This window comes from Amphiura filiformis, chromosome 12, assembly GCF_039555335.1.
Source record: "Amphiura filiformis chromosome 12, Afil_fr2py, whole genome shotgun sequence".
Classification (NCBI taxonomy): domain Eukaryota; kingdom Metazoa; phylum Echinodermata; class Ophiuroidea; order Amphilepidida; family Amphiuridae; genus Amphiura; species Amphiura filiformis.
This window is the reverse complement of record NC_092639.1, coordinates 27,490,226-27,517,030: the sequence shown is the minus strand read 5'-3', so window position 1 is coordinate 27,517,030 and position 26,805 is coordinate 27,490,226. Positions and strand designations below refer to the sequence as shown.

The following is a 26,805-nucleotide window of genomic DNA, read 5'->3' as shown; positions in this document are numbered from 1 at the left end:
GGTGAGAAATATTTCTGTTGGAAAAATGTTGGAACAGTTGGGGGAATCGAGATCTGTGCCACACATATTACATGTACCTACACTCAAGCTATGTACTTTGTAATGAAAGATAAGCATAATAGTAATACTTTTATTTGTTATTGTTTTTTAAAGATTCCGAGGTTCCTTTTCTCCTTTTGGCCCAAATATGACCTCACAGATGAATATATCAAGTCTTTGCCATTCTAAATATGTATACTTTTATATACTTTAGACCAACAATTCAGCAGTTTCCATAATTCCAGGGTTAAGAGCAACCTTAAGGAATAACATGTTGTGATATTGGAACAACCTGAAGGCATCACTTCAGAAGTGACTACCAAAATCTCCTTCGATTTGGTATGACCTCTTTCTGTCTGAATCATGCGTAGGAAGGTGCTTGGTTAGATTACCTTTTGTCAGGAAGCTTTTCTCACAATGCGGACATTTGTACGGCTTAATACCTCCATGCCAATTCATGTGATTCTTTAGGTGTGTCTTATTGCGAAATTTCTTGGGGCAGAGCGAGCAGGTGAACCGTGTGACGTCATTGTGCACATCCAAGTGAGATTTCAGTGATCTCTTCCGGACGAAAACTTTATCGCAATTGGGCCATGTACATGGATATTGAGTGCCTCCGCCATTTCCATGTACTTCTTTCATATGACCACCAAGCCATCTTTTATGTTTGAATTCCTTGTTGCATATCGGACACTTACTGCCGCTGTCTTCGTGGACAGTTGCAAGGTGGTTTTAATGCGCCCTTCTTCATCATCTTACGCAAATATGACAAGCAACCAACTCACTTAACTTTCCATGAATGAGAGATATATGAAACATAAGATCTTTCTTTGAGTAGTACACTTTTGAACATTCTGAACATGTGAATTTCTTTTCCTTTGTATGTTTAACATTTTTGTGACGTTCAAATAAAGACTTGTTTGGAAAAGCTTTACCACACAAATCACAAATAAAACCAGGGTTATGTCTCACTTCATGCTGAGTTAAATAATACTTGTTGTAGAAGACTTTTCCGCACGTCTTGCATGGAAACGACAACCCTTTCTCTTCATTTTCGTGTGTCTCCATGTGCACTTTATATCCCCCGAGGGATCCTAGCTTTGTGCCACAAATTTTACACTGTAGTGGATTATTAGTGCAATCATTTGTAAAATGTGACCGTGCTTGTGAGATTTCTTCAAACTCTTTTCCACACTTTGGGCATGCTGGTTTTGGCTTTAGCTCTATAGAATGCTCCTCCTGGATAGTACCAATATCGTCTGATTTCACATCAATGGGACAACTATAGAAAACGCTGTCCGGAAGTTGACTGCTACTTAAGACACCATGCTCTTTTGCAATTTCTATGTGGCTTTGTTCTTCAGTAATCTGGTGAGTGGTGCATAGATGTGTATGAAGTGAGCCTCTACTTACAAAACCTAATTTGCACCCCATCATGCATACAAAAGGTGTTGCATTTACATTCACCTTTCTTGTATGCCCACGTCGACGTTGCTTGTACCAATCTCTAGCTGCAATGATAGCTGCTTCGGTATCATACCCATGTTGTACTTTTAAGTGTGTTTTCAGTTCTCTGCAAGATGATACTTTCGAAGAACAGAGAGGCAAATGACATGCAAATGACCCAACACGCTTCTCTTTCTTTGTACTAGTTTTCTTTACAGTCTTTTTAGTTATTCTTTCAGTTTTCATACGCTTTGACTTGCTGTTTGTTTTGTTCATGCCACCATCACCTTCACTTTTAGCAGTCCATCTTCTTTGAGGACATAGCTGTAGTCGAGTCGAACGTCTTCTTGGTGTGTCGTCATCATTGTCATCTTCACTGGAATCATCTTGTGGCTCAACATCATAATCATCATCAGATGAGCTCTCATTGTTAGAATCATCTTGTGTCATTTCATCCTCATTTGGTTCTACATCTTTGTTGATGTCAGCATTTAATACAATTCCATCATCACTCTTGACCTCTAATTCTGAATCAACTTTAACATCACCTTCATTTGCCATACCTTTAGATATCCCATCATCTTTCTCCTTTGCATCACATTTTCTTCTTTTACTTCCAGTTGTATGCTTGGTGCTGCCTCCTGCCATATCTGTTTCACAAATTCAAACACAATAATAAAAGACTTGATCAATTTATCTATCAGTCATTTATCTAGAGAAATATCTCAAACAGTACCAAAATATGATGGGTTATAATCTGACTGATTCATCTCTTCAGTTTGTAGACAGTGTAAAGAGCTGCGTTATCAGTTGAGTTCGAAGCCAAGTTCTGAAGATGTGCCGTATAAATAGGCCTTAATATCAGACATACTCCTTGGACACAGGAAAAGTCAAAAAACACATCTATATCCAGTGATATACATGTAAAATAGCTCTGATGAGACCTCAGCATGACTGGATCTAAGTGTTCTGACCGACGTTGGAACTTTTGCATTGATGGCATGTGGTTTATTTTTTCAGGATGTTACATGAAAACGGAGTTAACTATTACTTTGTAAAAACGAGGCATCAACTTCAATGAAGAGTTGTGGATGGAAAAATCATGTCAGATCCACACAAATGAGATGACCCATGCTTGATTGCCAACCTTACCAAGTTGATGTACATGTTAGACCCACATAAATGTGTAGATGAGATGATTCATTCTTAATTACCATCCTTTAAAAGGAAGTTGATTGTTACTATCACCAATACATTCAACTTGTATTATATAGAGGCCCTGCATGCTTTTATCAATTGGCTCCAAAGTATTTGAACCGGTGTTCTTCAACGTAATCATGGCGCAGTGCAGTCAGTTCAATCAAAACCAATTTGACTGTAGTGCATTTGTTATGTGTGCGAGACATGTTGCGGTAGATTGCAATCATGCTTTTGTTGAATGCATTTGAGTAGTCCGCCATATTTACGGTACGATACGTCATACGCACAACCTCTATATTGGCTTTTAACCTTTCAGTTGTTTTACATTTTGGTCCAGGGTGCAATTGCTAAGATTTTAGGAATCGTGTGATTTTAGAGCTATACTCCATCTCTAATCTATACATGTAATTTCTTTCACTGCCCTCTTGTGGAAAGTAATCACTGAGGGAATGAGGGAATAATAACATGGTGTGTGGATATGATAAGAGTTTTGATGAGTGAATTTACAATTTAAAGCTTACTAAACAATGAGACAACATTAACAATACTTTGGGCAAATTATTTGTGTAAACTGTAATTCTTTTAATTGGCGACCCTTTAGATCCCATCAGTATCAATTATGTACATCTACATGAATATCACAGAAAAATAACAAGTATTTTTGAACATATTATGCATTGTTATACAGATATATATTATCATACAAACATATAAATTCAAGGTGGTATATGAGGATGTTTCTGGAAAATAGGAAATGCTCTGAGCATGTTTTCAATCGATTGAGTTGGGCAAAGTACACTGATCAATATGCCTTTTGTTTGAATCAAATCGGACATACAGTTTTCATAATGTTTATCAATTTATGTATATTATTGTTTTGATCAATAATCAATGTGGTTAAATAACTGAAAAGGCTTATTAATATGAATTTTTTTACCAATATTTTGCTAAAAATCCATGCATAAATGTTCAGGGTACTTTTATTTTGCCTTGAAACATAAGCTCTAATGTATTATACTGTCTAGCCACCCTCTCATTTGCATATTTAATGAGCTAATTTGCATAAATGCTAATTAATTATGCAAATTAGGGGGCAGCTAGTCTAAAAACATGCATAGATCACTTCCAAAATACCTCAAGTACCACCTTAATTTTACAATGTACATTTTGCATGCATTGTTTCAAGAATCATAGATGTAAACAGTTGAAATGTATTACAAACTTACTTCTTGGTACAAAAACAGTTTTAATTGTACAACCTGCACTAAATCAGTATTCCTGCATATCTAGTCATACCATGGAAAGTGTTATGCATGTTGGTCACACAGATAGCGATAATCATATTCCAGAAAAGAATATATTGTTGGGTTTTTTTTTTCATTTTAAAATTTTGTCAGATCAAGCAAACCACATTCTCAAATCTCAATCCTTTATTTAACATGTTTAACAACAACATTTTTTTCCAGTCAACATCAATATATTCAATAAATTCAAAACATAATACAAGCTTATTACCTGTCAAAGCAAATGGACACTTTTGGATGGAAACAGTGTGCATAAGTTATTGTGTAAATTTGCACAATAATAATATTGGAAGTTGTTAAAATATTCAGTTTAAACTGGTTCCAATATTTTTTTAACTCATCACTAATATACCTCAGCCATTACAATTGTGTTTATGCTCAATCCATCAAATTTCATATCAGTATTTTAGTATTACATAATAATAATAATAATTCATACATACTCACGATATAACGATGTTTCTGATTGGATTTGGGACATTTTTGCTGGTCATAAATTCCGCTTATGACCAGTACGCAGGCCCTGCGTACTGGTTTATGCCCTGCGTCGCAGGGCATAAACAAGCTGCATCACGGAGCGTTGGAACCCAATTAACGCGATCCATGATTTGCTAGTGTTGCGTACACACGTATGTCACCGCGCCCATCTCACGCGGAGCGCAAAAGATGAACGCGTTGACTCCCGGCCATTGACCTCATGAGCCGAGCTGCTTCCTGCAAATAGGCCTACTCATTTTCTCCCAATTTTTGAAGGAAACGGTATGGAAATGTTATAAAAACTTGTAAACCCTTATTATTTTCATTTGTTTTGAATTGCTAACAATTTTCAGAATGTTGGGTATGTATGAACGGGGTTCATTCATAGGATTTCGGGCATAAACAGCGATCATGCCCTCAATCCTATGAATGAACCCTTAATTTATTTCTTATATAGCGCAGTACAATATAATATCTCAAAGCGCTTTACATGATAATAACACATGATATAAATTTATACATGGAAAGTAAATATATAAAATATACTGGTTAAAAACTATGCACATATAAAACCAATTAAGAACAAGATTAAAACCTATACCAAAACACACAATACATGTACATGTACCATGATGTATGTATGTATCATCATCATATATTTCAAATTGAGGCATATACTGCTAGTTTGTAGTTTGCATGAGTTCAACTAAATTGGGTTGTATTTTGTCAAATATCTGATCATAATTTAAAAACATTAGAAAATCTTTGACTGTCCTCTTAAGTGACAAATTCATGCCCCCCCCAGCAACACCACTGGTATAATAGCATTTTTTTATTGTCATATTTGACAGCTATCCAATAAAGTATGAAAATATATGTACGTTCACAAAGAAAGCTATAATGTATGATTTTTTTAATATGAAATTGGTTAATCCGATTTTTTTTTTGCATACATTATGTATTTGTAATGTTTACACATGTCCAAACTTACATCTACATGCAAATGTATTCAGCCAAATTCGTTGTTATATTCACCCATAGAAATCCACATTAAACAGCCAAAATAACCAGTATGGTTTCATTCATATTTTTGTTATTTTGGCTTAAAATGGACAGAAACATTTCCTGACAGTTATTACTACCGGTAATATTATTTTAGCATTTTAATTTAAAGAATAACACAATTCATATTTGATGGAAATTCTACATTATGGCTTTATGATCAACAGTGGCACTGCTTTTCAACAATGAATATTGAAACATTAAATTTCATACCAGTAATGTACCAATTCTACAGTATAAAATGCAGTCAAGTACAGAATGCATGAGGAAACCCGATCTATGGAACATGAATATAAAATTACACACCATCTCCAGCTGCACAGTAAATAGCTTGTGTGCATTGGCAAAACCTGTGATGTGATCACCTCATATCCATAACCAGGCTATATTTTAGAAGGGGGGACGGGAGCTAAAATTTGATCTTTTGTGAATTTTTCTTGGCAATAAAAGGCGAATATCAATGGTTTCCCAAAAAATTGGACCTTTTGTGAATTTTTCTCTTTTTTGATTGGTAGGGGTGGGGTGGATTGAGGGTGTTGCTTTGCACCCCCTGGCTACAGCTTTGGATACAATTATCAATTACATACATGTTGGTTTCCTCAGATAAATGTACATGTAGGAGATTTTGACAATGCACACACAGGGTTTCCCTGCCCATATAAAATAGCATTCAAGTGTAGGAATATTTAAACACAAAACATGACTTATGAATCAATTGTTCTAGTAATTATATTGCTTTCATTTTATTTATTTTTTTATTTGTTATATTTTTATAGCAATATTTGTCACACTTCAACCAAATTTCTTTACCAAAATGTATCTTGGACTTTTTTTTAAATTACAAAATGTTGACACATAAAAGGCAAAAACTATCAGTGTCTCCTTTCCTCCATATTTGAGGAACAATATTCACACTTTGCAGGGAATACAATGTTGGTACAAATATTTCACCACTCAGTATTATATTATATAAATACTACTAAATTTGATTAAGTACATTTATTTACTAAACTGACTAATTACATTACCTTATAATAAATTGACTAACTAAATTGACTTATTACAAGAGACAATAGCAAAACAGTGCTCAGCACCATTCACTCGCTACCGATCACATAATCCCAAATTAATATCATTGCATACTTACAAATTCATTTACAGTGTATATGTATTACAGGTTTAGATAACATGTACATTTATACAGACCAGTGGTACGCACAAAGGGGAAGGGGGCAATTTGTTGGGTCGCACCCATATTGCAAAATAAATAAAAAATAAGGAGAAATATTTCCATTAGAAAAAAATTGTTACCTACACTCAAGCCAGAGGAGGCTTAAAGGCATTCCTACAATGCACTATGATTGGGAAATTTGACCAATATAACCTAATTTTAAAGGCAAAGTCCCCATTGCCACACACACAAAATGGTAATTTTAAAACTGCAACCAATGAGCTAATAGTTGAGACTTATGACTGATATTTGATTTTCTTACAGGAAACATTCATATTGTCCCACTGCAATAAGTTTATTCATTAATCTCAATGTTTTGAATGTTAAATAATAGGATGAAAACACCAGATATTTACACACAATCTCAATGCAAGGTATGGTCAAGTTGCCACATGTGTACAAAAGCCAGACATACCAAGGTCAGAAACCCCATTGGGTTATAGGACTGTCTTTAAACATCCTCATGTACATGTACACTGTAATGAAAGATTAGTATGATAGTTATTGATACTCTTATTTGTGATTGGTTTTTAAAGATACATTGTACCAAGGATCATTTTACTCTTATTGACTGGACATACAAAAGGTATTCTCTGATAATTTCATTTTAAGGAATAACATAATGAGATATTGGAATAACCACCTCCATTGTTGTCACCTCATTTGATGAAGTAGGCGTAACTTCAGAACTGACGACCAAAATCTCGTTCGACTTGGTACTCACATCGCCAACAGTAGGTATAACTTCAGAACTGACTACCAAAATCTCCCCAGATTTGGTACTCACTTCCCCAGATGGCCTCTTTCTGTCTGAATCATGCGTAACAAGGTGCTTGGTTAGATTACCTTTTGTCAGGAAGCTTTTCTCACAGTGCGGACATTTGTGCGGCTTAATACCTCCATGCCAATTCATGTGATTATGTAGGTGTACCTTACTGCGAAATTTCTTGGAGCAGAGCGAGCAGGTGAACCGTCTGACATCATTGTGCACATCCAAGTGAGTTTTCAGCGATCTCTTCCGGACGAACACTTTATCGCAATTGGGCCAAGTACATGGATATTGAGTGCCTCCGCCATTTCCATGTACTTCTTTTGTATGATCATCGAGGTATCTTTGATGTTTGAATTCCTTGTTGCATATCGGACACTTAACGCTGTCATCTTCGTTGTGGACAGTTGCAAGGTGGTTGTTAATGCTAACCTTCTTAACCATCTTACCGCAAATATGACAAGCAACCACCTCACTTAACTTTCCATGCCTGGAAGATATATGAAAGAGAAGACCTTTTTTTGAGTAGTACACTTTTGGACATTCTGAACATGTGAATTTCTTTTCCTTTGTGTGTTTCATATTTTTGTGAAGCTCAAACAACGCTTTGAATGGAAAAGCCTTACCACACAAATCACAAATAAAACCAGGGTTGTGTGTCAATTCATGCTGAGTTAATGTATACTTGTGATAGAAGACTTTTCCGCACGTCTTACACGGAAACGACACCCCTTTCTGTTCATTCTCGTGCGTCTCCATGTGATTTTTATATCCCCAATGGAATTTAGATTTGTGCCACAGAGTTTACACTGAAGTGGATTGCTAGTGCAATCATTTATAAAATGGGACCGTGCTTGTGAGATTTTTTCAAACTCTTTTCCACACTTTGGGCATGCTGGCTTTGGTTTTAACTCAGATTGTTCCTCCTGGACAGTACCAGCACCTTCAAATTTGATATCAATGGGACAAGTAGAGAAAACGCTGTCCGGAAGGTGAGTGCTGCTTATGACACCAAACTTTTTTGCAATTTCTATATCGCTTTGTTCTTCAGTACACTGATGAATGGTGCAGAGATGCGTGTGCAGTAAGGCTCTGCTTGGAAAGCCTAATTCACATCCCATCATGCATAAAAAAGGCGTTGCATTTACATTCACACACTTTTTTGAACGCCCACGTCGACGTTGCTCATACCACTCCTGAGTTGCAGTTACAGCTGCTTCGGCATCATACCCATGTTGTCCTTTTAGGTGTGTTATCAGTGCTCTGCGAGATGACAATTTAGATGTACAGAGAGGCACATGACATGCAAATAACCCTACGTTCTTCTCTTTCTTGATACTCGCTTGAGGCTTTTTAGCTATTCTCTCAGTTTTCACGCTCTTTGTCTTGCTCTTTGTTTTGTTCATACCCCTATTGCCTCTACTTTTAGCAGTCCATCTTCTTCGAGGACGTGACTGTAGTCGAGTAGAGCGTCTTTTTGGTGTGTCAACATCTTCTCCAGTGGAATCTTGTGGCTCAACATCATTGTCATTATCAGATTGGCTATCATTGCTTGCATCATCTTGTGTCATTTCATCCTTATTTGGTTCTATATCTTTGTTGATGTCAACTTTTAATACAATGACAGCATCGGATGACCTTTCATTATTTGGTTCACGCTTGACCTGCGACACGGACTCATCTTGAACTTCACCCTCACTTGCCATACCTTTAGATATCCCATCATCCTTTGCATCACTTTTTTGCACAGTTTTATCCACAGTTGTATGCTTGGTGCTGCCTCCTGCCATATCTGTTTTACAAATTCAAACACAATAATAAAAGACTTGATCACTAATAAATCTATAGATAAATGTTTGAAAAATACCCCAAAATATACTGGGTTAGATTCTGTAGACCGTATAAACAGTTTGAGATGATGATGTACTAGGCATACAAATAGGCATTAAGCATACCATGTTCGGCATATTCGTTAAATACAGCAAAAAATTCACTTCCAAATCCAGCGATATAGATACATGTAGCACTGATGAGATCTGAGCATTAATATGTCTTTTTGCTGACTCAGGATTTTTTGTTGTTGTAATTGTTAATGGCCTTTCATACTCTTAGAACCACATAGCCAATCAGATGCCATTAGAAAAGTACAGAAATTGCATTAACATTGTATAATTGCACTCACTGACAGCTTTGTGTACTAAGCACTGTGCATTCGCGTTTTGTAGGATTGTATCATTTTTCTTGAAGGTGAATGCATTGAGGCCAAGGTTCTGCACTCATTGTACAATGAGGCATTCTGCTTGAATGGGCAACAATATGTTTCTTCAAATTGGGAACGCTCAAATTCCATTATGCCAATTCATGCAAACCTGCAGATGATTCTTGTTTCAAAATTTGTCGCAGAGACGCAGACTGAGCATGCATACTGTTTAGCAGTTTCTCCCTCTACGATAACAACAAGTATTTATTTCAAATTTAATTTTTTATAAAATGCTTCAGCAGCCTAAAGATCATAAGGAATAAATTCCCCAGCCACTCCAGTTTCAAGCACACACAGTCCAAAACAAGGTCTTGCAACAGTCGGTGCTGACACCTTTCATTGTTAACCCCCTGAGCACTACCTGCCAATCTAACATTGCCTCTGATTGGTCAATTACATGATATTTTCACTTTAATCACCAATCAGAATGGAGCTTTGCAAATAAATCACCCCAATTTTTTTGCATGGTGAAATTATTCTAACAATGTTGCTGATTGGGTCAATTGATAATGAAAACTTCTTTTTGGCCAATCGGCATGTAGTTCTCATGGGGTTAACTTCAACATTATCCTTGGTTTCTGATCAACTGACATAAGGTTTGGTTCTGCACCACTGAATGAAAGGAAGCTTATTGTAGATCAGGTCTTTGCCTCGAATGGGTAACAAGATGCTTCTTTAAATTACAATTTGTAAGAAATCTCTTTTCACAATGAGGGCACTGGTATGGTCGAATTCCTTTATGCCAATTCATGTGAACCTGCAGATGATTCGCGGAGCGAAATCTCTTATCGCAGACTGAACATGCATATCGTCTGGTGTCAGTGTGCGTGTCTAAATGTGATTTCAGGTTTTTTTTTCTTGTAAATTTTTTATCGCAATTAGGCCATGTACAGTGGTACTGAATGCCTCCATTTCCATGTATTTCTTTCATATGATCCTCCAGGTATTGCTTGCGTTTGAATTCCTTGTTGCATATCAGACAATGAACACCCTCCTCCTGGGTGTGGGTATTTCTGGCGATGTGAAGCATAAACTACCTTTCCTAAACATCTTTCCATAAATATGACAGGGGATCATTTTACTCAACTCTCCATCGCCCGAATGTACATGAGATACAAGCCCCTTCTTAGTGTAGTACCATTTTGGACATTCTTGACATGCATATTTTGTTTCCTTTGTATGTTTACTGTTTTTGTGATACTCAAGTGTAGTTTTGACTGCAAATGCCTCACCACACAAGTCGCATATAAAACTAGGGTTGTGTATCAATTCATGCTGGGCAATATCATTCTTATGGTAGAAGACCTTTTCACACGTTTTACAAGGAAATGACAGTCCATTTTGTTGATTCTCATGCATCTCCATTATGATGTTTATATCCCCATATGGATCTCAGGTTTGTGCCACAGAATTTACATTGAAGTGGGTTGCTAGTGCAGTCACTTTCAAAATGACACCGTGCTTGCGACACTTGTTCAAACTCTTTTCCACACTTGGGGCATGCTGGCTTCGGTTTTCGATCTACAGAATCAACCTCACGGGTAGAATTAGTACTGTCAGATTTGACGTCAATGGGCCATGTGTAGAAAAGGCTGTCTGGAAGTTGTTTACCTTTAACGACACCATACTCTTTTGCAATTTCTAAGTCGCTTTGTTCTTCAGTAAACTGGTGAATGGTGCAGTGATGCTTATGAAGTCGGGCTCTATTTGGAAAACCTACATTGTGACACAACGTGCATAAAAACGGCATTGTATTTACATTCACAGGCGGACTGGTACGCTTACGTTGATGGTTCTTGTACCACTCCTGAACTGTATTGATGGCCTTTTCACCATCATAGCCATGTTTTCCTTTCAAATGTGACATCAGTGCTCTGCGATCTGACAATTTATATGAACACAGAGGCAACTGACATGCAAACCCAAAACTCTTCTTGCGGACACGAGGTTTATTTTCAGTTTTCACTTTCATTCTTTTAATCTGTGTTTTGTTCATACCACTATCTCTTTTAGCTGTTTGTTTTCTTTGAGGACGTAGCTGCAGTCGAGTTGAGCATCTTCTTGGTGTGTCGTCATCATTGTCATCTTCACTGGAATCATCCTGTGGCTCAACATCATAATCATCATCAGATGAGCTTTCATTGCTTGCATCATCTTTTGTCATTTCATCCTCATTTGGTTCTATATCTTTGTTGAAGTCAGTTTTTAATACAATTGTATCCTCCGGTTCACTCTTGACGTGTACCACTGTTGCCATACCTTTAGATATCCCATCATCTTCCTCCTTTTCATCACATTTTCTTCCACTTGTACGCTTGGCGCCGTCTCCTGCCATATCTGTTTTACAAATTGAAATAAAAGAGAAAAGATGATTCTTCCTTCAAATTTTCTTGTCACAGACTAAATATGCATACCATTAGCTGTTTATTGTGTGTTATATAGTTTCTCCTCCCTGAACAACAAGTATGTCAATTTGATTTCTTTTTATAAAAGATGTATGCTTCAGCAGCCTAAGATCAAAAGGATAAAGTTCCCTAGCCACTCCAGTTACTAGCACACACAGTCCAACACAAGGTCTTACAAGTCTATGCCATTGACATACTTTTCAGTGCTAACTTCAATATTATACTGAAATTCTGATCAACTGACACACAGATTGGTTCTGCTCCACTGCAATGAAGCTTACCATGCATATTTCCACCAATAACGTTATATGTTCTGCACTCATTGTAGATCAGGTCTTTGCCTTGAATGGGTAACAAGATGCTTCTTTAAATTCCAATTGGTAAGAAATCTCTTTTCACAATGGGAGCATTGGTATGGTCGAATTCCTTTATGCCAATTCATGTGAACATGCAGATGATTCTTGTCGCGAAATCTTTTGTCGCACATTGAACATGCAAATCGTTTGTTGTTGCCGCTGTGTGTGTCTACATGTGATTTCAGGGTTCTTTTTCTTGTAAATTCTTTGTTGCAATTAGGCCATGTACAACGGTACTGAGCACCACCATTTCCATGTACTTCTTTCATATGATCCTCCAGGTATAGCTTGCGTTTGAATTCCTTGTTGCATATCAGACAACGAACACCATCCTCCTGGGTGTGGGTATTTCTGACGTGGCCATTTAAATGACCTTTTATAATCATCTTACCGCAAATATGACAAGGGATCAACTTGCCCAATTCCCCATGCACTGTATGTACGTGATTGGCAAGGGTTTTCTTAGTGTAGTACCATTTTGGACATTCTTGACATGCATATTTTGTTTCCTTTGTATGTTTACTATTCAGGTGAAACTCTAGTGTAGTTTTGATTGGAAATGCCTCACCACAGAAGTCGCATATAAAACTAGGTTTGTGTGATGTTTCATGCTGGGTAAGACCATGCTTGTTGTAGAAGACCTTTTTGCACGTTTGACAAGGAAATTGCAGTCCCTTTTGTTGATTCTCATGTGTGTCCATGTGACGCTTATATCCCTTTGTGGTTCTCAGGTTTGTGCCACAGAGTTTACATTGAAGTGGATTGCTAGTACAGTCACTTTCAAAATGCCACCGAGCTTGCGACACATGTTCAAACTCTTGTCCACACTTGGGGCATGCTGGCTTTGGATCTACAGAATCATCCTCGCAAGTAGTATCAGTACCGTCAGATTTTACATCAATGGGACTTGTGTAGAAAAGGCTGTCTGGAAGGTGTTTACCTTTAATGACACCATACTCTTTTGCAATTTTTATGTCGCTTTGTTCTTCAGTAAACTGGTGCATGCTACAGAGATGCGTATGAAGCCAGGCTCTACTTGGAAAACCTACATTGTGGCACAACGTGCATACAAATGGCATTGTATTTACATTAAGCTTTCTTGTACTGGCAGGATGGTTGTTGTACCACTCCTGAACTGTATTGGTGGCCTTTTCAATATCATAGTCATGGTTTTTTTTCAAGTGTGACATCAGTACTTTGCGATATGAAAAATTATACGTACACAGAGGCACCCGACATGCAAAATACCCAGCACTCTTATTGATGGCAACAGTTTTATTTTCTGTTTTTCTCTCAGTTTTCCCTTTTATCATTTTTTATCTTTATTTTGTTTATACCACTATCTGTTTTAGCTGTTCGTAGCTGTAATCGAGTTGAGCGTCTTCTTGGTGTGTCGTCATCATTGTCATCTTCACTGGAATCATCTTGTGGCTCAGCATCATAGTCATCATCAGATGATCTCTCACTGCTTGCATCATCTTGTGTAATTTCATCCTCATTTGGTTCTTTATCTTCGTTGAAGTCAGTTTTTAATACAGTTTCATCCTCTGCTTCACTCCTGACCTGTAAGACTGAATCACCTTCAACTTCACCTTCACTAGCCATACCTTTAGATATCCCATCATCTTTCTCCTTTTCATCACCTTTTCTTCCACTTGTACGCTTGGCGCCATCTCCTGCCATATCTGTTTTACAAATTGAAATAAAAAAGAAAAGATGATTCTTCCTTCAAACTTTCTTGTCGCAGACTAAATATGGAAACGGTTTGCTGTTATTGTGCATAGTTTCTCCTCCCTACACAACAGTATTGCAAATTTGACTTCTGTTCATAACATTTATATGCCTAAAGATCAAAAGGATAAAGTTCCCTAGCCACTCCAGTTACTGGCACACGCAGTCCAACACAAGATCTTGCAAGTCTATGCTACCGGCACTTCATTCATTACTAACTTCAATATTATCCTCATATAAGTTCTGATAAACTGACATATGGATTGGTTCTGCTCTACTGAAATGATGCTTACCATCTGTTTTTCCATCAATAACGTTATGTTCTGCACTCATTGTAGATCAGGTATTTGCCTTGAATGGGTAACAAGGTGCTTCTTTATCGTTGGTACGGTCCAATTCCATTATGCCAATTCATGTAAACCTGCAGATGATTCTTGGTGCAAAATCTCTTGTTGTAGACTGAACATGCATACATTTCTCACTGTGTCTAATAGTAATTGCACACATTTTTTTCTTGTAACTTTTTTATCGCAATTAGGCCATGTACAACGGTATTGAATTCCTCCATTTCTGTCCTACATACATCTTTTGCATGATCCTCCATGATATTGCTTGGGTTTGAATTGCTTGTTGTATATCGGACAACAATCATCGCTCTCCTTGTTGTGGGTATATCTGCCATGGCTGCGCAGATATGACATGGGATCGACTCACTCAACTCTTCATGCGCTGAATGTATATGAGATACAAGGCCCTTCTTTAGTGTAGTATCAATTTGGACATTCTTGACATGGGTATTTTGTTTCCTTTGTATGTTTACTATTTTGTGAAACTCTTAATTGATTCCAAACGCCTCACCACACAAATCGCAAATAACGCTAGGATTACGAGTCATTTCATGAAGGGTTGCACATTCTTGTGTTAGAAGATCTTTCCACAAGTTTCATGTGTGTCCATATGGTGTTTATATTCCGAGATGGATCTCAGGTTTGTGCCACAGAGTTTAACTTGAAGTGGATTGCTAGAGCAGGGATAGCGCTAGGCTGCTTTTTGGTGTCCCGGACTCACCAAAATACAGTTCGGACCCCTATTTTAAAATTTTCTTCGAGTTCAGGGGTCCCTGCAGACCCCCAGCTTTTCTAGTGCTACCGCAGACATACTATTTATGTTGCACTTATGCAACTCTGACTCACCAAACTCTACTACGGACCCCCTACATTCAGATTTTCTGCAAGTTCTGGGGTCCCTGTGGACTCTGGAGCGCTTTGTTCTAGCGCTACCCCTGTGCTAGAGCAGCTATTTTCAAAATGCAACTGCTTGACACTTGTCTGTGTTTGACACTTGTTCAAACCCTTTCCATAAGTTTAGGGCATTCTGACTTTGGTTTTCGATCTACAGAGTCATCCACACAAATTGGATTAGTACTGTCAAATTTGATGTTGATGAGCCATGTGTAGAAAAGGCTGTCTGGAAAGTTGTTTACCTTTAATGATGCCATATGCTTTTGTAATTGAATAATACCTAAGTGGAAGAAGGGACCAGCTCCACTTTTTTTACAAAAATGAGTAACGCAGCATTTTATTGCCAGCAGACTGTTCTTCCTTGTGTGTGAACAAGGGCATAAATTCACTATCTAAATAATCTTCCAAGTACATTTAATCATGGTTTACATGGAAGAAAGGCCCAACTGCATGGAGATGGGCCTTTCTTCCACAAATATTAGGTTAAAGTGGAGTTTTGTTTATCCATGAAATCTGGTTTTCATCACAATAAGCTTTCTTGTTAACATATTACATTCTTCTACATGTACTTGTGCAATTAATAATAATAGATAACTAACAAATTTCTGTAGCTATTTATTGCACATCTGCTTACGGAACTAGAACTTGTAGTATTTTGGAGGAAGAAGGGCCCAACTCCTGCTTGTATTAAGACCTGTACTGCTGCCATGGAAACATCATATATCATTTCACATGTATGTAATAATGTATAAGCTCCCTGAAGATGAAAACATGTCTCTAAAACTTTTCCAAATATTAAGTTTTTTCTTAATATCTCAATAACAATTTTGATTGAGTTAGGCCCTTCTTCCTCTCAGGTATTCAATTCCAATGTCATAGTCATATTTCCCTTTTAAGTGTGACATCAGTGTTCTGCGACATTTAAAATTATATAAGCACATACATGTAGGTAACTGACATGCAAAAGACCCAATACTGTCATTGCTGGTGCTAGTTTTTTCAGTTTTTTTCTTAGTTTTCACTTTCATCCTTTTTATCTTCGCTTGCCTGACAAAGTTTTACTGGGCCATTGCCTTAGCACTATGTCGCCATGGATGAAGTTCTGTCGATATGTTGACATAATTCACTTTGTCGACAGGATTTCGACAGAGGACCTGTCGACACCGGCCTTACCAAATTATGATCTGAAAATTGCTTTTTTGTAAATAACTCATCCAGAACATTGTGACTGTTTGGTAGCGCAATCTTTAGCAAAAAAGGACCACTTTTTATGTCTAAATGCACATCATACATGTATATAATCATGCCATTTTACAGCGGTATAGCATGATAGCGCAGTGTACGACTTGTGTTTCTGTTGTGTAGGCCTATGCTACTGAAAGCTGTGTTCATTCAATTGAACTCCCCAATATAAAATCACAAATATCTCACGTCCCATGATCCCTGCACGTTCAAACTCATTGGAGTTTGTAACCTAAAATAGTGCATCATGGGAGATAAGGAAAATGGTCCAGATACTAAACCCACAAGGCCTCAGCAAATTTTTGTAGTCACATGACAAATACAAACAGGGCTGTCAACTGTCGAACACCAGGTTAAACGGTGGAATTGCGATGTTCCATACTCATTGGGTAGACCGTGCGTTTATACAGCGTTCAATATTGCTAGTCTCGGTTCCAAGCTGGATTGTGCTCATTCGTCACGAACATGAACAAGTCGGCTGCAACAAAGACTAACATCTGATCTGGTCACTAGAGGGCTACGCGAGTGAAATTTAATGGTCACCGGGTCCTACTGCAATACAGCATGCTTATGATTTTGACTAAAAACCAAGGTTAACATACTGCTTAAAATTGTATTTCAGTACTTCCCAAATATTTTAGTGTCCAAAATACAAAGATATTGGGATATTAAAGACCGATGCATCCATATATTGTGACTTTACTTTCAAAATGAGACTTTTTTGTGGTGGAAATTAGTTGCATGAACAGCCTTGACATCGTAAAGAATGTAAATTTCAACGTAGACCGCGCTTATATACCGTGCGTTTGTATAAAAAAGCCAACTCGCAATCTAATTTTTTAGATGGCCAATCTCATATGCATTTCTATGGGCAATCTCTACGTATGATCTAGCATCTGAATGAAGTCAAATTTTCACACCTCAATGTTGCTTTATTATAACGATTTCTTACAAACAAAAGGGATTGCTAATATTGTACGTGCAAAATCTTCAAAACGCGACCCGAATACAGAAGAGTGATTTTGAATAGATCCGTGGGCGTACGATCACAGCGTTTGGAAATCGCGAGCTCTCTATTATTATGTCAACTCCAGTTGTTCATTTTGAACCATGATTCTTTGAGCCAGAGCCATCGAGGATCTAAAACAACATGTGCGGGAGGTGGGGGAAGGACTACAACTTATTCTGATGATGAATGAATTCTTAGCGATTTTACAGTTGTGACATGTACTTCCTTGGCATGAGATTTTACTACCTTGGTGTGAGAGGGGGGGGTTCTCAGTACAAATGACCATACGGGGACGTGCCGCAAATATGGGTAGCATTTTCAGCCTTTTGGTATATCAATGGCCCTTTTTCAAAGCCTATTTTGGTATATAAATGGGTCCTTTTTTCAAAATTTCCTCAGTTTTTTCGGAAAATAGCCCAATTTTTCCTTAATCTAGCCAAAATTTTCAAAATGTTCCCAAAATTTTGGGAAAATTTGTAAAAACTAAGACAATTTGGGTTAAATTTGGCTGAAAATTTTGACTTTTGGTATATAAATGGGTCCAAATTTCTTGAAAAATTGGTATATTTATGGGTCCACTTTGAAATTCTCAATGGCACGTCCCTACCAAAACCAAACTTGAGTACCCCCGGGGTGAGAAAGTACCTGAATGTGTAACTGCCATGTTTAATGTGTGGCAGTTGACAGCCCTGATATAAAGTTGTTTCTGTACCTGATTCTGCCGCTACTTGTTCCGACCCAGTCTCTTCTCCAACTGCTTCATTTTCGCCAGATTCCATCTCTTCATCAACTTCTTCATTTTCCTGCTGTTTAATTTTTGGCACAGTTGGCAACACATCAATGACAACAGCCCCTATTCCAACCAGGAATTGTGCTGATAAATTTTCCTCTGAAAACAGAAACAAGGGTAAACTTTGTCAGCTTTGTCAACTTTGTCAACACTATACATGCTCATGTATTGCAAGGTTAGAAATTAAAATAAATGCAAGTTTCCCAACCATACCATGAATTTCCAACAACTTTTAGTGAGTGACTGCATGATTGCATTCAGGATTGCCAGAGTGACGGGTCTGTACTGTGAAATGTATTTGAAAATTGGTACAATCATGTCATCGGGTATCATACCAACACTGACTGAGAACCCAACAAGTGCATTCATGCGATGATGCATGACTGAGCTCATACTGAATGAGGAATTAACCATTTAAAAAACTGTCAAATAGTGCAGTATTTACATTTTGAGAGCGTACAGTACACAATGTAAAGTGGGGCTCTGATTGGCTGAATTATATCATAATCATAACAAAAGACCGGTAATCTGATTGTCCCATTACAAATTTACAATGTCTTGGAAGTGATCGGCGCAGAGTGTTTTACTCATCAAAGCCCATGAAGAGCACATATGTCAATCAGAGCAAGAGAGTGTCACACTTCGCTGGAAGCTAGTGTAATCATACATCAGTCAGTCAGAGAGCACCTTAGGACTACAGTACAGGACAGAACACTGGTGTACAACTGCGGCATGCATGGCTGCAAAACGGTATACGGTTGGTATGCGCTACATGTACGGCACAAGTTCATTCCATGATGACTATGAATTTGAGATTATAATCTGATCTACTGCACTTACGATTATGAGTGGCAATATTTCACATATCCTATCTCGGATGCATCATCAGTCCAACTAATGTTAAAGACCCATCCAGTTGACCAGGCAAACTTACAAGGGCAACCTAATTAAGTAGGCTTAAAATATTAATCAAGTCAATGTTCACCTCTATACCACCAAACTTTACACAGCTCCCAACTTAATGTGTTTTCCAGATATTTGGAGCGGCCTTTAAAGCGGCAAAAGTTTGTTGACCTGTGAAGTGGATGTTGAGTCCACAGATTACTACAGACTATTTATCAATATATAGTTCAGCGATCAAGAAGATCCCTTAGAGGTTTGGCTCATCTTTGACCTGTGACACAACATCCGCTTCACATGTCAACAAACTTTTTTTGCTGCTTTAACATCAGTTAGCCTGATGATGCATCCGAGACAGGATGTGAAATATTGCCGCTCATGAAACTCAAGTCCAGTAGATCACATTATCTCAAATTCATACCTGGATGACTGATAATCTTCACAATCATATTTTCATTCTATGATGGCTATAATTTATTTGAAATTACTTAAGTTCACTTGGCTCATGGCGATACAATCCCGAGCAGGGTTCTTTTTACTAGCAGGTTAAGGTTGTCCAAAATGGGGAGCATTTTGCTCCACGACACCAGTTTTAAAATCGAACCCTGATCCCGAGATGCCAGCAAATTTTGGGACACTCCTCTTCTTACCAGTGTTGCTAGCAGTGTTGTTTTTTAGTCGTGTAGCGATCTGGTTAGCCTTGTCAAGAAACAAAGTGACCAACTGCTCTGTAGTCCCATCTTTTCTTACAGTTGTCCACAAATGACTGTATGCCATATCTGTAATGAAACAAAACCAGAAGATAGATCAAGCTCTGTTGTGTATACATGCACTGAATGGTGCAAATTTCAAATTTGTTGGTACTCATCTATGAGGTCAAAGGTCAACAGGGGGGACATATTGCATTTTTTTTCTGCAGACTTACCTTTGGCTCCCAATTAACCATCATGTTTGAATGACCTACATTGTACCCATAGAACAGGATTCTCTCTTTTTTCATCACCTTATCAAAATTAATTCTGAAACTTTTATATCTACACGTGTCTTTAGGATTACTCGAAAAGTCTAGCTTCAAATTTGCCCACTGATAGCTTCACAATAATCGAGGCTAAAATTATTTTGTTATTACTTCCGTGGTCCGGGTATGCGCTGGTGAATTGCGATCGCATAGAAGAGACAAGATCGCCTACTACGCGCAGCGCTGCCGACCAATGGGTCAACCGGCTTGTTGTCAAGTGCGTTGGTCAGCCAATCAACGTGATTGTTTATTTATTCTGTGTGTACGCTCATCTACACGTGTACGCTTGGCGCACAGCTCGGACCACGGAAGTAATAAAAAATTAACTTTAGAGTCCTTGGCTTTGAAATCTAGTAGAAATTGAATGAAAGCATGGCACTGTGTAAAGCCATGGAGGTTCAGAGGCAATTGCACTTCAAGTTCAACTTAATCAAAATATCAAACATGCATTGCAAAAAATGACAACGCTGATCTACCAAAAAACAATAGCAAAGGACTCTAGCCTCGAATGCACAACTGTCAAACGCAAATTTGAAGCTAGAGCTGGTATCACCAGTTTTGCATCAAGCCCTTTTTTTTTGTTAAAAATAGATATAAAACATGAATTTAAAAAAATAGCTATATAAAACATGAATTTTGGAACAAAATAAAGCTTGTTTGACAGAATAAAAGAAAAAGGTATGTTTGTACAACAAGTTTAACCTTGTTTAATTTTATAAGAAAGTTTAATTTGATATAAATTAACAATTTTAACCTATTTTCATAGCAACCACATAGCCAATCAGAAAAGCCATTAGAAAAATACTATTCTGAGTAGGGGTGTGATTTTCGGGTAATTTTGTGCCAGGGTACCCGGCGCATTTTTCGGGCGGGTAACCGGGTACCCGAAATTACAAAAAGAAAAAAAAAAAATTTCCGGTTTTGTAGTGTCCCCGGACCTAGACCTAAATGCTAGGATCATTCATGGTTGACCTAAAAAAAAAAAAAAATTTGCACAATGTTTTGTGTTTTTAAGGCCCATGAAAGTCGTTTCCCCTCACCCGCCCTCACTTCATTTTAGGCCAAGGAAAGTCGATTTTGAGTTTCCCGTCACCCGCCCTCACTTCATTTACTGACCCTCACTTGAATTCATTATTGTGATAAAAAGTTGCCAAAAAATACTGAAAAAAACTGGTTATATTTGCAACAAAATTGATGAATATCCATTTATTTTTTGTGGAAAAATCAAAATCAAAACATACATTTGCTGTCAACCTTGCAGTACCTTTTTAGTATACATGTACTTTTGAATCTCATTTGGGCTAAACATCCATCTTCATGTGAGTGAGCGGCAAATAACAACACATTTTACATGCGTGTTGGTCATATAATGAAAGGCAGAAAAATAATGAATAATGAAAAAGTTACCTTCAGAAATTATGTGACGGGAAACTCAAAATCGGCTGTTAGTGGCCTTATGACCCTCACTTGAATTCATTATTGTGATTTTCCAAAAAATAATGATAAAAACTGGTTATATTTAAAAAAAAAAAAAAAAGATAAATATCCCTTTATTTTTTGTGGAAAAATCAAAATCAAAACATACATTTTGCTGTCAACCTTGCAGACTCTATATACCGTTACTTTTGAATCTCATTTCGGCTAAACATCCATCTTCAAGTGAGTGAGCGGCAAATAACAACACATTTTACATGCGTGTTGGTCATATAATGAAAGGCAGAAAAATAATGAATATAATGAATAATGAAAAAGTTACCTCACTCATTTTCAGAAATTATGTGACGGGAAACTCAAAATTGACTGTTAGTGGGCTAATATGAAAATTGATATTTTGTATTCATATACATACTCTTTTAATGATATCAAAATGCATTCAAATTCAATTTTTTTTAGGTCAACCGTGAGTGATCCTAGCAAGTAGTATTTAGGTCTAGGTCCGGGGACACTACAAAATCGGGAAAAAAAAACCCCCAAAAAACGTAATGCTGAGCAAGGCCCAATACTTGTGCTGGTTACAGTCCCCAAAATGGTCTACTTTTTAGCCGACTTCAATTCCGAAACATTTAGTGATAGTTAAAAATGCCATACCCAACCCTTTGGTTACCGTACCTTTGGACGAATTTGTAGAAGTCTCCGTGTCTGAAAATTAGGGGTGTGATTTTCGGGTAATTTTGTGCCCGGGTACCCGGCGCATTTTTTAGGAATGAATGCATTTTGACATCATTAAGGGGGTACTACACCCCTGCCCAATTTTGTGACTATTTTTGCATTTTTCTCAAAAATTATAGCACATTGGTGACAAGTAAGTTTACAAGTCATGTTTGCTTAAGGGGTTACTACACCCCTGCCCAATTTTGGGCCTATTTTTGCATTTTTCTCAAAAAATTAAGCACGTTGGTGATAAGTAAGATATGTATATTATAGGGGCAAGGACTACAACTACTGAACTGGAAATTATAATTCAGCACAGACAATAGTTGTGGAGTTACAGTCAAAAATGAGGGAAAACCAATATTTGATCAATAAATCAATATAACTACTTGCCTTGAGTTACTGAATTTTCAGTGCAGTAGTTGTAGTCTTTGCCCCTATAATATAAATATCTTACTTGTCACCAATGCGCTATAATTTTTGAGAAAAATGCAAAAATAGGCACAAAATTGGCCAGGCATGCCAGGGCCGTGTAGTCAGCCCTCGAATTAACCCACGGCACCGACGGCATATTGCCGTGGGTGCCCACCCCCATTGCCGTAATGCCCTCAAAATATGTCCTTTACCGACGGCAGTCACTTGCCGTGCTCCTAAATGATGTTGCCGTGGGTGCCCTAGCCGGCCAGCCCTGCCCCTTCATTATAAAATCATTAACAAGTACTGGTTAAATCCCCGCAAAATTGTGGAAAATTAAATCGAAAATCTTGAACATGATCGCTATTTTGAGCATCGTAACCCAGCTATCAATCACAGTATACACGATAGTTTGTTGTGAATTAATATTCATTACCCCTACGTAAGCTTACATATTCAGCCAATCACATTGGCTTTTATACATTATCTGGTTGCTATTCATTTACTCGATTGGTCAGAGAAATACCTTCAACGTACTATCGACCAATCAGAAACGCTGTTAGTAACTAAAGCTTCCTCGACCTCGTGTCATGAACAAAATCTGAGCGCTGGGCAAATCAATTGTTCTCTCGATTATCAAACATTGACTTCCCATTGCAAACCGATGGCGATACCCTTCCGGTATCGTCTTATCATGTACATGTGAGCCCATCTCTAGATATGTTTTGCACGAAATAGTTTTTATCCCGGCGAATTTGATCAATATTATTACCAAAGTTACAGCTGTTTCATCGCTGTTTCGAGTCAGTTTTGCAGCTCAGAACTAGGGATTAACAAAATTAAACTGTTGATTTTTGATTGCTTTTTATTATAAAGCAGGTTTTTTAAGCAATCAGGTTAGTTTAAGTGTAAAGTTGAGAGTCGAATTTTACTTTGGTGTCGAATTCAGCTGACGGTAATGCATCTATTCGCTTTTGAAAAATTGCCTTGGTGCCCTTCTCAAATTTTCAACAGTTGCCTTGATGCCCTTTTGAAATATTACAAATTGCCGTGCTGCCTTGCCTTTTCAGTGAAAATCCACGGCAATTATCAACTTGCCCTAAAAAAGTTGCCGTGCCCCTTCAGATCCTTAATTCGAGGGCTGCGTGTAGTACCCCCTTAATAGAGTACAATGTATGACATGATTGAATACAAATGATCAATTTTCATATTAATTTAAAAACACAGAACATCATGCAATTTTTAATTTTTCAATTTTTTTTTTTATGTCAACCATGAATGATCCTAGCATTTAGGTCTAGGTCCAGGGACACTACAAAACCAAAACAAAAAAAACTTAAAAAAAAAAAAAATTCCTGCCCGGTAATGTAATCTCACATTTCTCAGTCTCGGTGACGAATTATATCCGCATCGCTGTTTAGCCAGCAGCCATTCAAACATATGCATATATCTCTGACCCCTGTAGGGTCAAGCACGTCAATTTCTCAAAAGTGAAGAAAACACAACAAACATAGATAGATGTCGCGTTAATTCCAACCACTCCGATCCACCGATTGTGACCACGTGGTCGGGTTCATGAATATTTAATGAGCAGCTTGATACTGACGTCATCAGTGTTCGATTTTCATCTATTTTTTTGTGTAGCAAAATTGCTACTCACTTTCAGATTTGAGTAGCAATTCCAAAATTTTGAGTAGCAGTTTATTTTCACCATATTTTATCGATTTTTTTGTATTTTCTTATCTTCTCACAGATTACTCAATCCCAGTACTCAATGCTTAAAAAAATGTTATGCAACTGCAGTGTTGCAGACCGAATGTGGTTCAAAATTCGTCACCTAAACTTCCTAAGCTGATTATCGTGTGCCCTTTCTAAACGCAAATTTTCCTTCAGTAATCAAGAGAAGTCCTACATTTTTGAGTAGAGGAAACTCACTAATTTATTAGCTGAAGCATTAAAATAATGTGAGGAATCTATGAAATCCTAAAAATCTTGTATAATTTTGGAAGATTGTCACCAAGGACACACGATATAAATTTCCATCTCACCACTGAACTATACACCATATAAACAGTGCTACTTCTATGACGTCATAAAATTAATATGCACGTTTTTAGTTATCTGGTCATACATGTAAGTTTGTAACACAACACGTCATGGAAATAAATTTGCATACAAGGGAGGATACTGTATTTAGTTTAATGCAGTGTTCAATTTAGAGTGGTTTTACATGCACAAATGCATGTAACTTTGGCTCTGTGCATGTAGAATTTTGCCTGTGCATGCAAAATTTAGTGTTATTCAGTCCATTTTGAGGAAAAAATCAGTGTTGTGCATGTAAATTTTATTTTCTAAATCAAACCCTGGTTTAATGGCGTAAACATCACGATTTAGGGACTTTTGAGTCATATTTTTGTGGATTATTTTCTTGGAAATAGAATTTATGGAAACATTTTTGACTTCGACAAATGGCAACTTGCAAATGATGGTATATCAGCGTGGTTCACGATCGCAAGTAGGCATTTTTCCCCAATTTTTTGGGATCGCATTTTTTGCTACTGGTCTGTGTAGTTGAGTAGCAGTTTGTAAAAAATGACTCGCATTTTGCGATGCGAATCCAGGTAAAGCGAACACTGGACGTCATTACGCATATGATATGAATCTGATTCTGAGGTGACCAGCCCGCCCTACTCATTATTTCATTGTACTTATTGCAATTTGCCTCCACACATTACGTAATCAACACAAAGCTTTTGTGAGGACTAGTGAGTGGATAAGAAATTGACAGCGGAGGATACGAACGACACGCCAATTTTTAGATGTAGGCCTAATGTCAATCATGAATTGCCGCAACGTTTTATTTTACTGCATGGCATTTCGCAAGCACCATGACAAATTATGTCGTATTTTTCCAAAGATCATCTCATATGAAGTAAGCTGAATGCGATCTGTACTTTTGTAACATTCCGATCGCCTATTAATCGGGGAATTTGCTTGAAAACACGCGAGTTCATGTTGTGTAAACACAATTAGCATGGACACAAATGAAATTACGATGCAATACAATGCAATTTGAATGCGCAGCAGATCTATAGAAATAACGTGGCCCGCTTTTTAGGCATAATTAGACTACAACTGGTGCCATGCTAGACTGCGGAACTCAGTCCTCAATGATAGTCAGTCATTTATCTTTTGGTCGTTATATGTAGGTAACCTAGGCAAACCTTAGTTAACACATTTACTAGTCAGCGAATTCGCCGAGACCGGGGCCCCAACACAATGCATATTTACATACCGTAGTCATAGAAATTTGAATTTTTTTCGAGAATAGGTGGGTGAAGGAAACCTACATAAATATGTTTTCTATACTTCACTTGACCCAAAATATATATTTATGGTGATAATCAAGTCGCACATGGACTTTTAGAGGATTTTGATAGCAGTTCCATTAAAAAAGCTGCTATCGCCATGAGACTAAGATCTAGAAACACCCCGAAATGCCGTTTTGGGGAATTTTGCTAGCTGAATCTTTTGATGAAAGTCAATCTTTGACAAGATGTAACTTTGCTACGGAAAGTGCTATAACAAAAAGGTTTTCAGTTTTGGCTTAGTTTACTCAAGGGCTTTTATTTGATATATAAAACGATGCAATTTGATGTCAAATTTGAATTCACCTAGTATACCCATTATATGACTATCATTTGAGGGACTGAGTTGTTATGATATATCTTCCGAGGTGCAATTTCAGACACTAGCTGGG

At 37.5% G+C, this 26,805-nt stretch overlaps 2 protein-coding genes across 6 annotated transcripts in view; both read right to left on the bottom strand.

The window, feature by feature from the left end:
* Positions 1–26,805, bottom strand: part of LOC140166000 (uncharacterized) — a 55,691-nt gene that overhangs the window by 28,215 nt on the left and 671 nt on the right. Inside the window, exons 2-6 of one of the 5 annotated variants that reach the window (XM_072189364.1) lie at positions 20,113–20,241; positions 18,485–18,661; positions 14,157–14,234; positions 9,237–9,320; positions 2,049–2,135 (exon numbers count right to left, since the gene is read on the bottom strand). In XM_072189364.1, the coding sequence (XP_072045465.1) occupies positions 2,049–2,135; positions 9,237–9,320; positions 14,157–14,234; positions 18,485–18,661; positions 20,113–20,241 (555 nt within the window). Of the gene's footprint in view, positions 1–2,048; positions 2,136–9,236; positions 9,321–12,047; positions 12,126–14,156; positions 14,235–18,484; positions 18,662–20,112; positions 20,242–26,805 lie in introns of all 5 variants that reach the window. The other 4 variants (XM_072189365.1, XM_072189366.1, XM_072189367.1 and 1 more) reach the window with 4 other exon arrangements.
* On the bottom strand, positions 12,136–14,149 carry LOC140166001 (zinc finger Y-chromosomal protein-like). Its single transcript, XM_072189369.1, has one exon. The coding sequence runs from the start codon at positions 13,860–13,862 to the stop codon at positions 12,513–12,515; it is 1,350 nt and encodes a 449-aa protein (XP_072045470.1). The 5' UTR covers positions 13,863–14,149; the 3' UTR covers positions 12,136–12,512.

What these genes read in the sequence shown, in the direction of transcription:
- LOC140166001 (XM_072189369.1), bottom strand. Translation starts at nt 13,862, where the DNA reads ATGATAAAAGGGAAAACTGAGAGAAAAACAGAAAATAAAACTGTTGCC.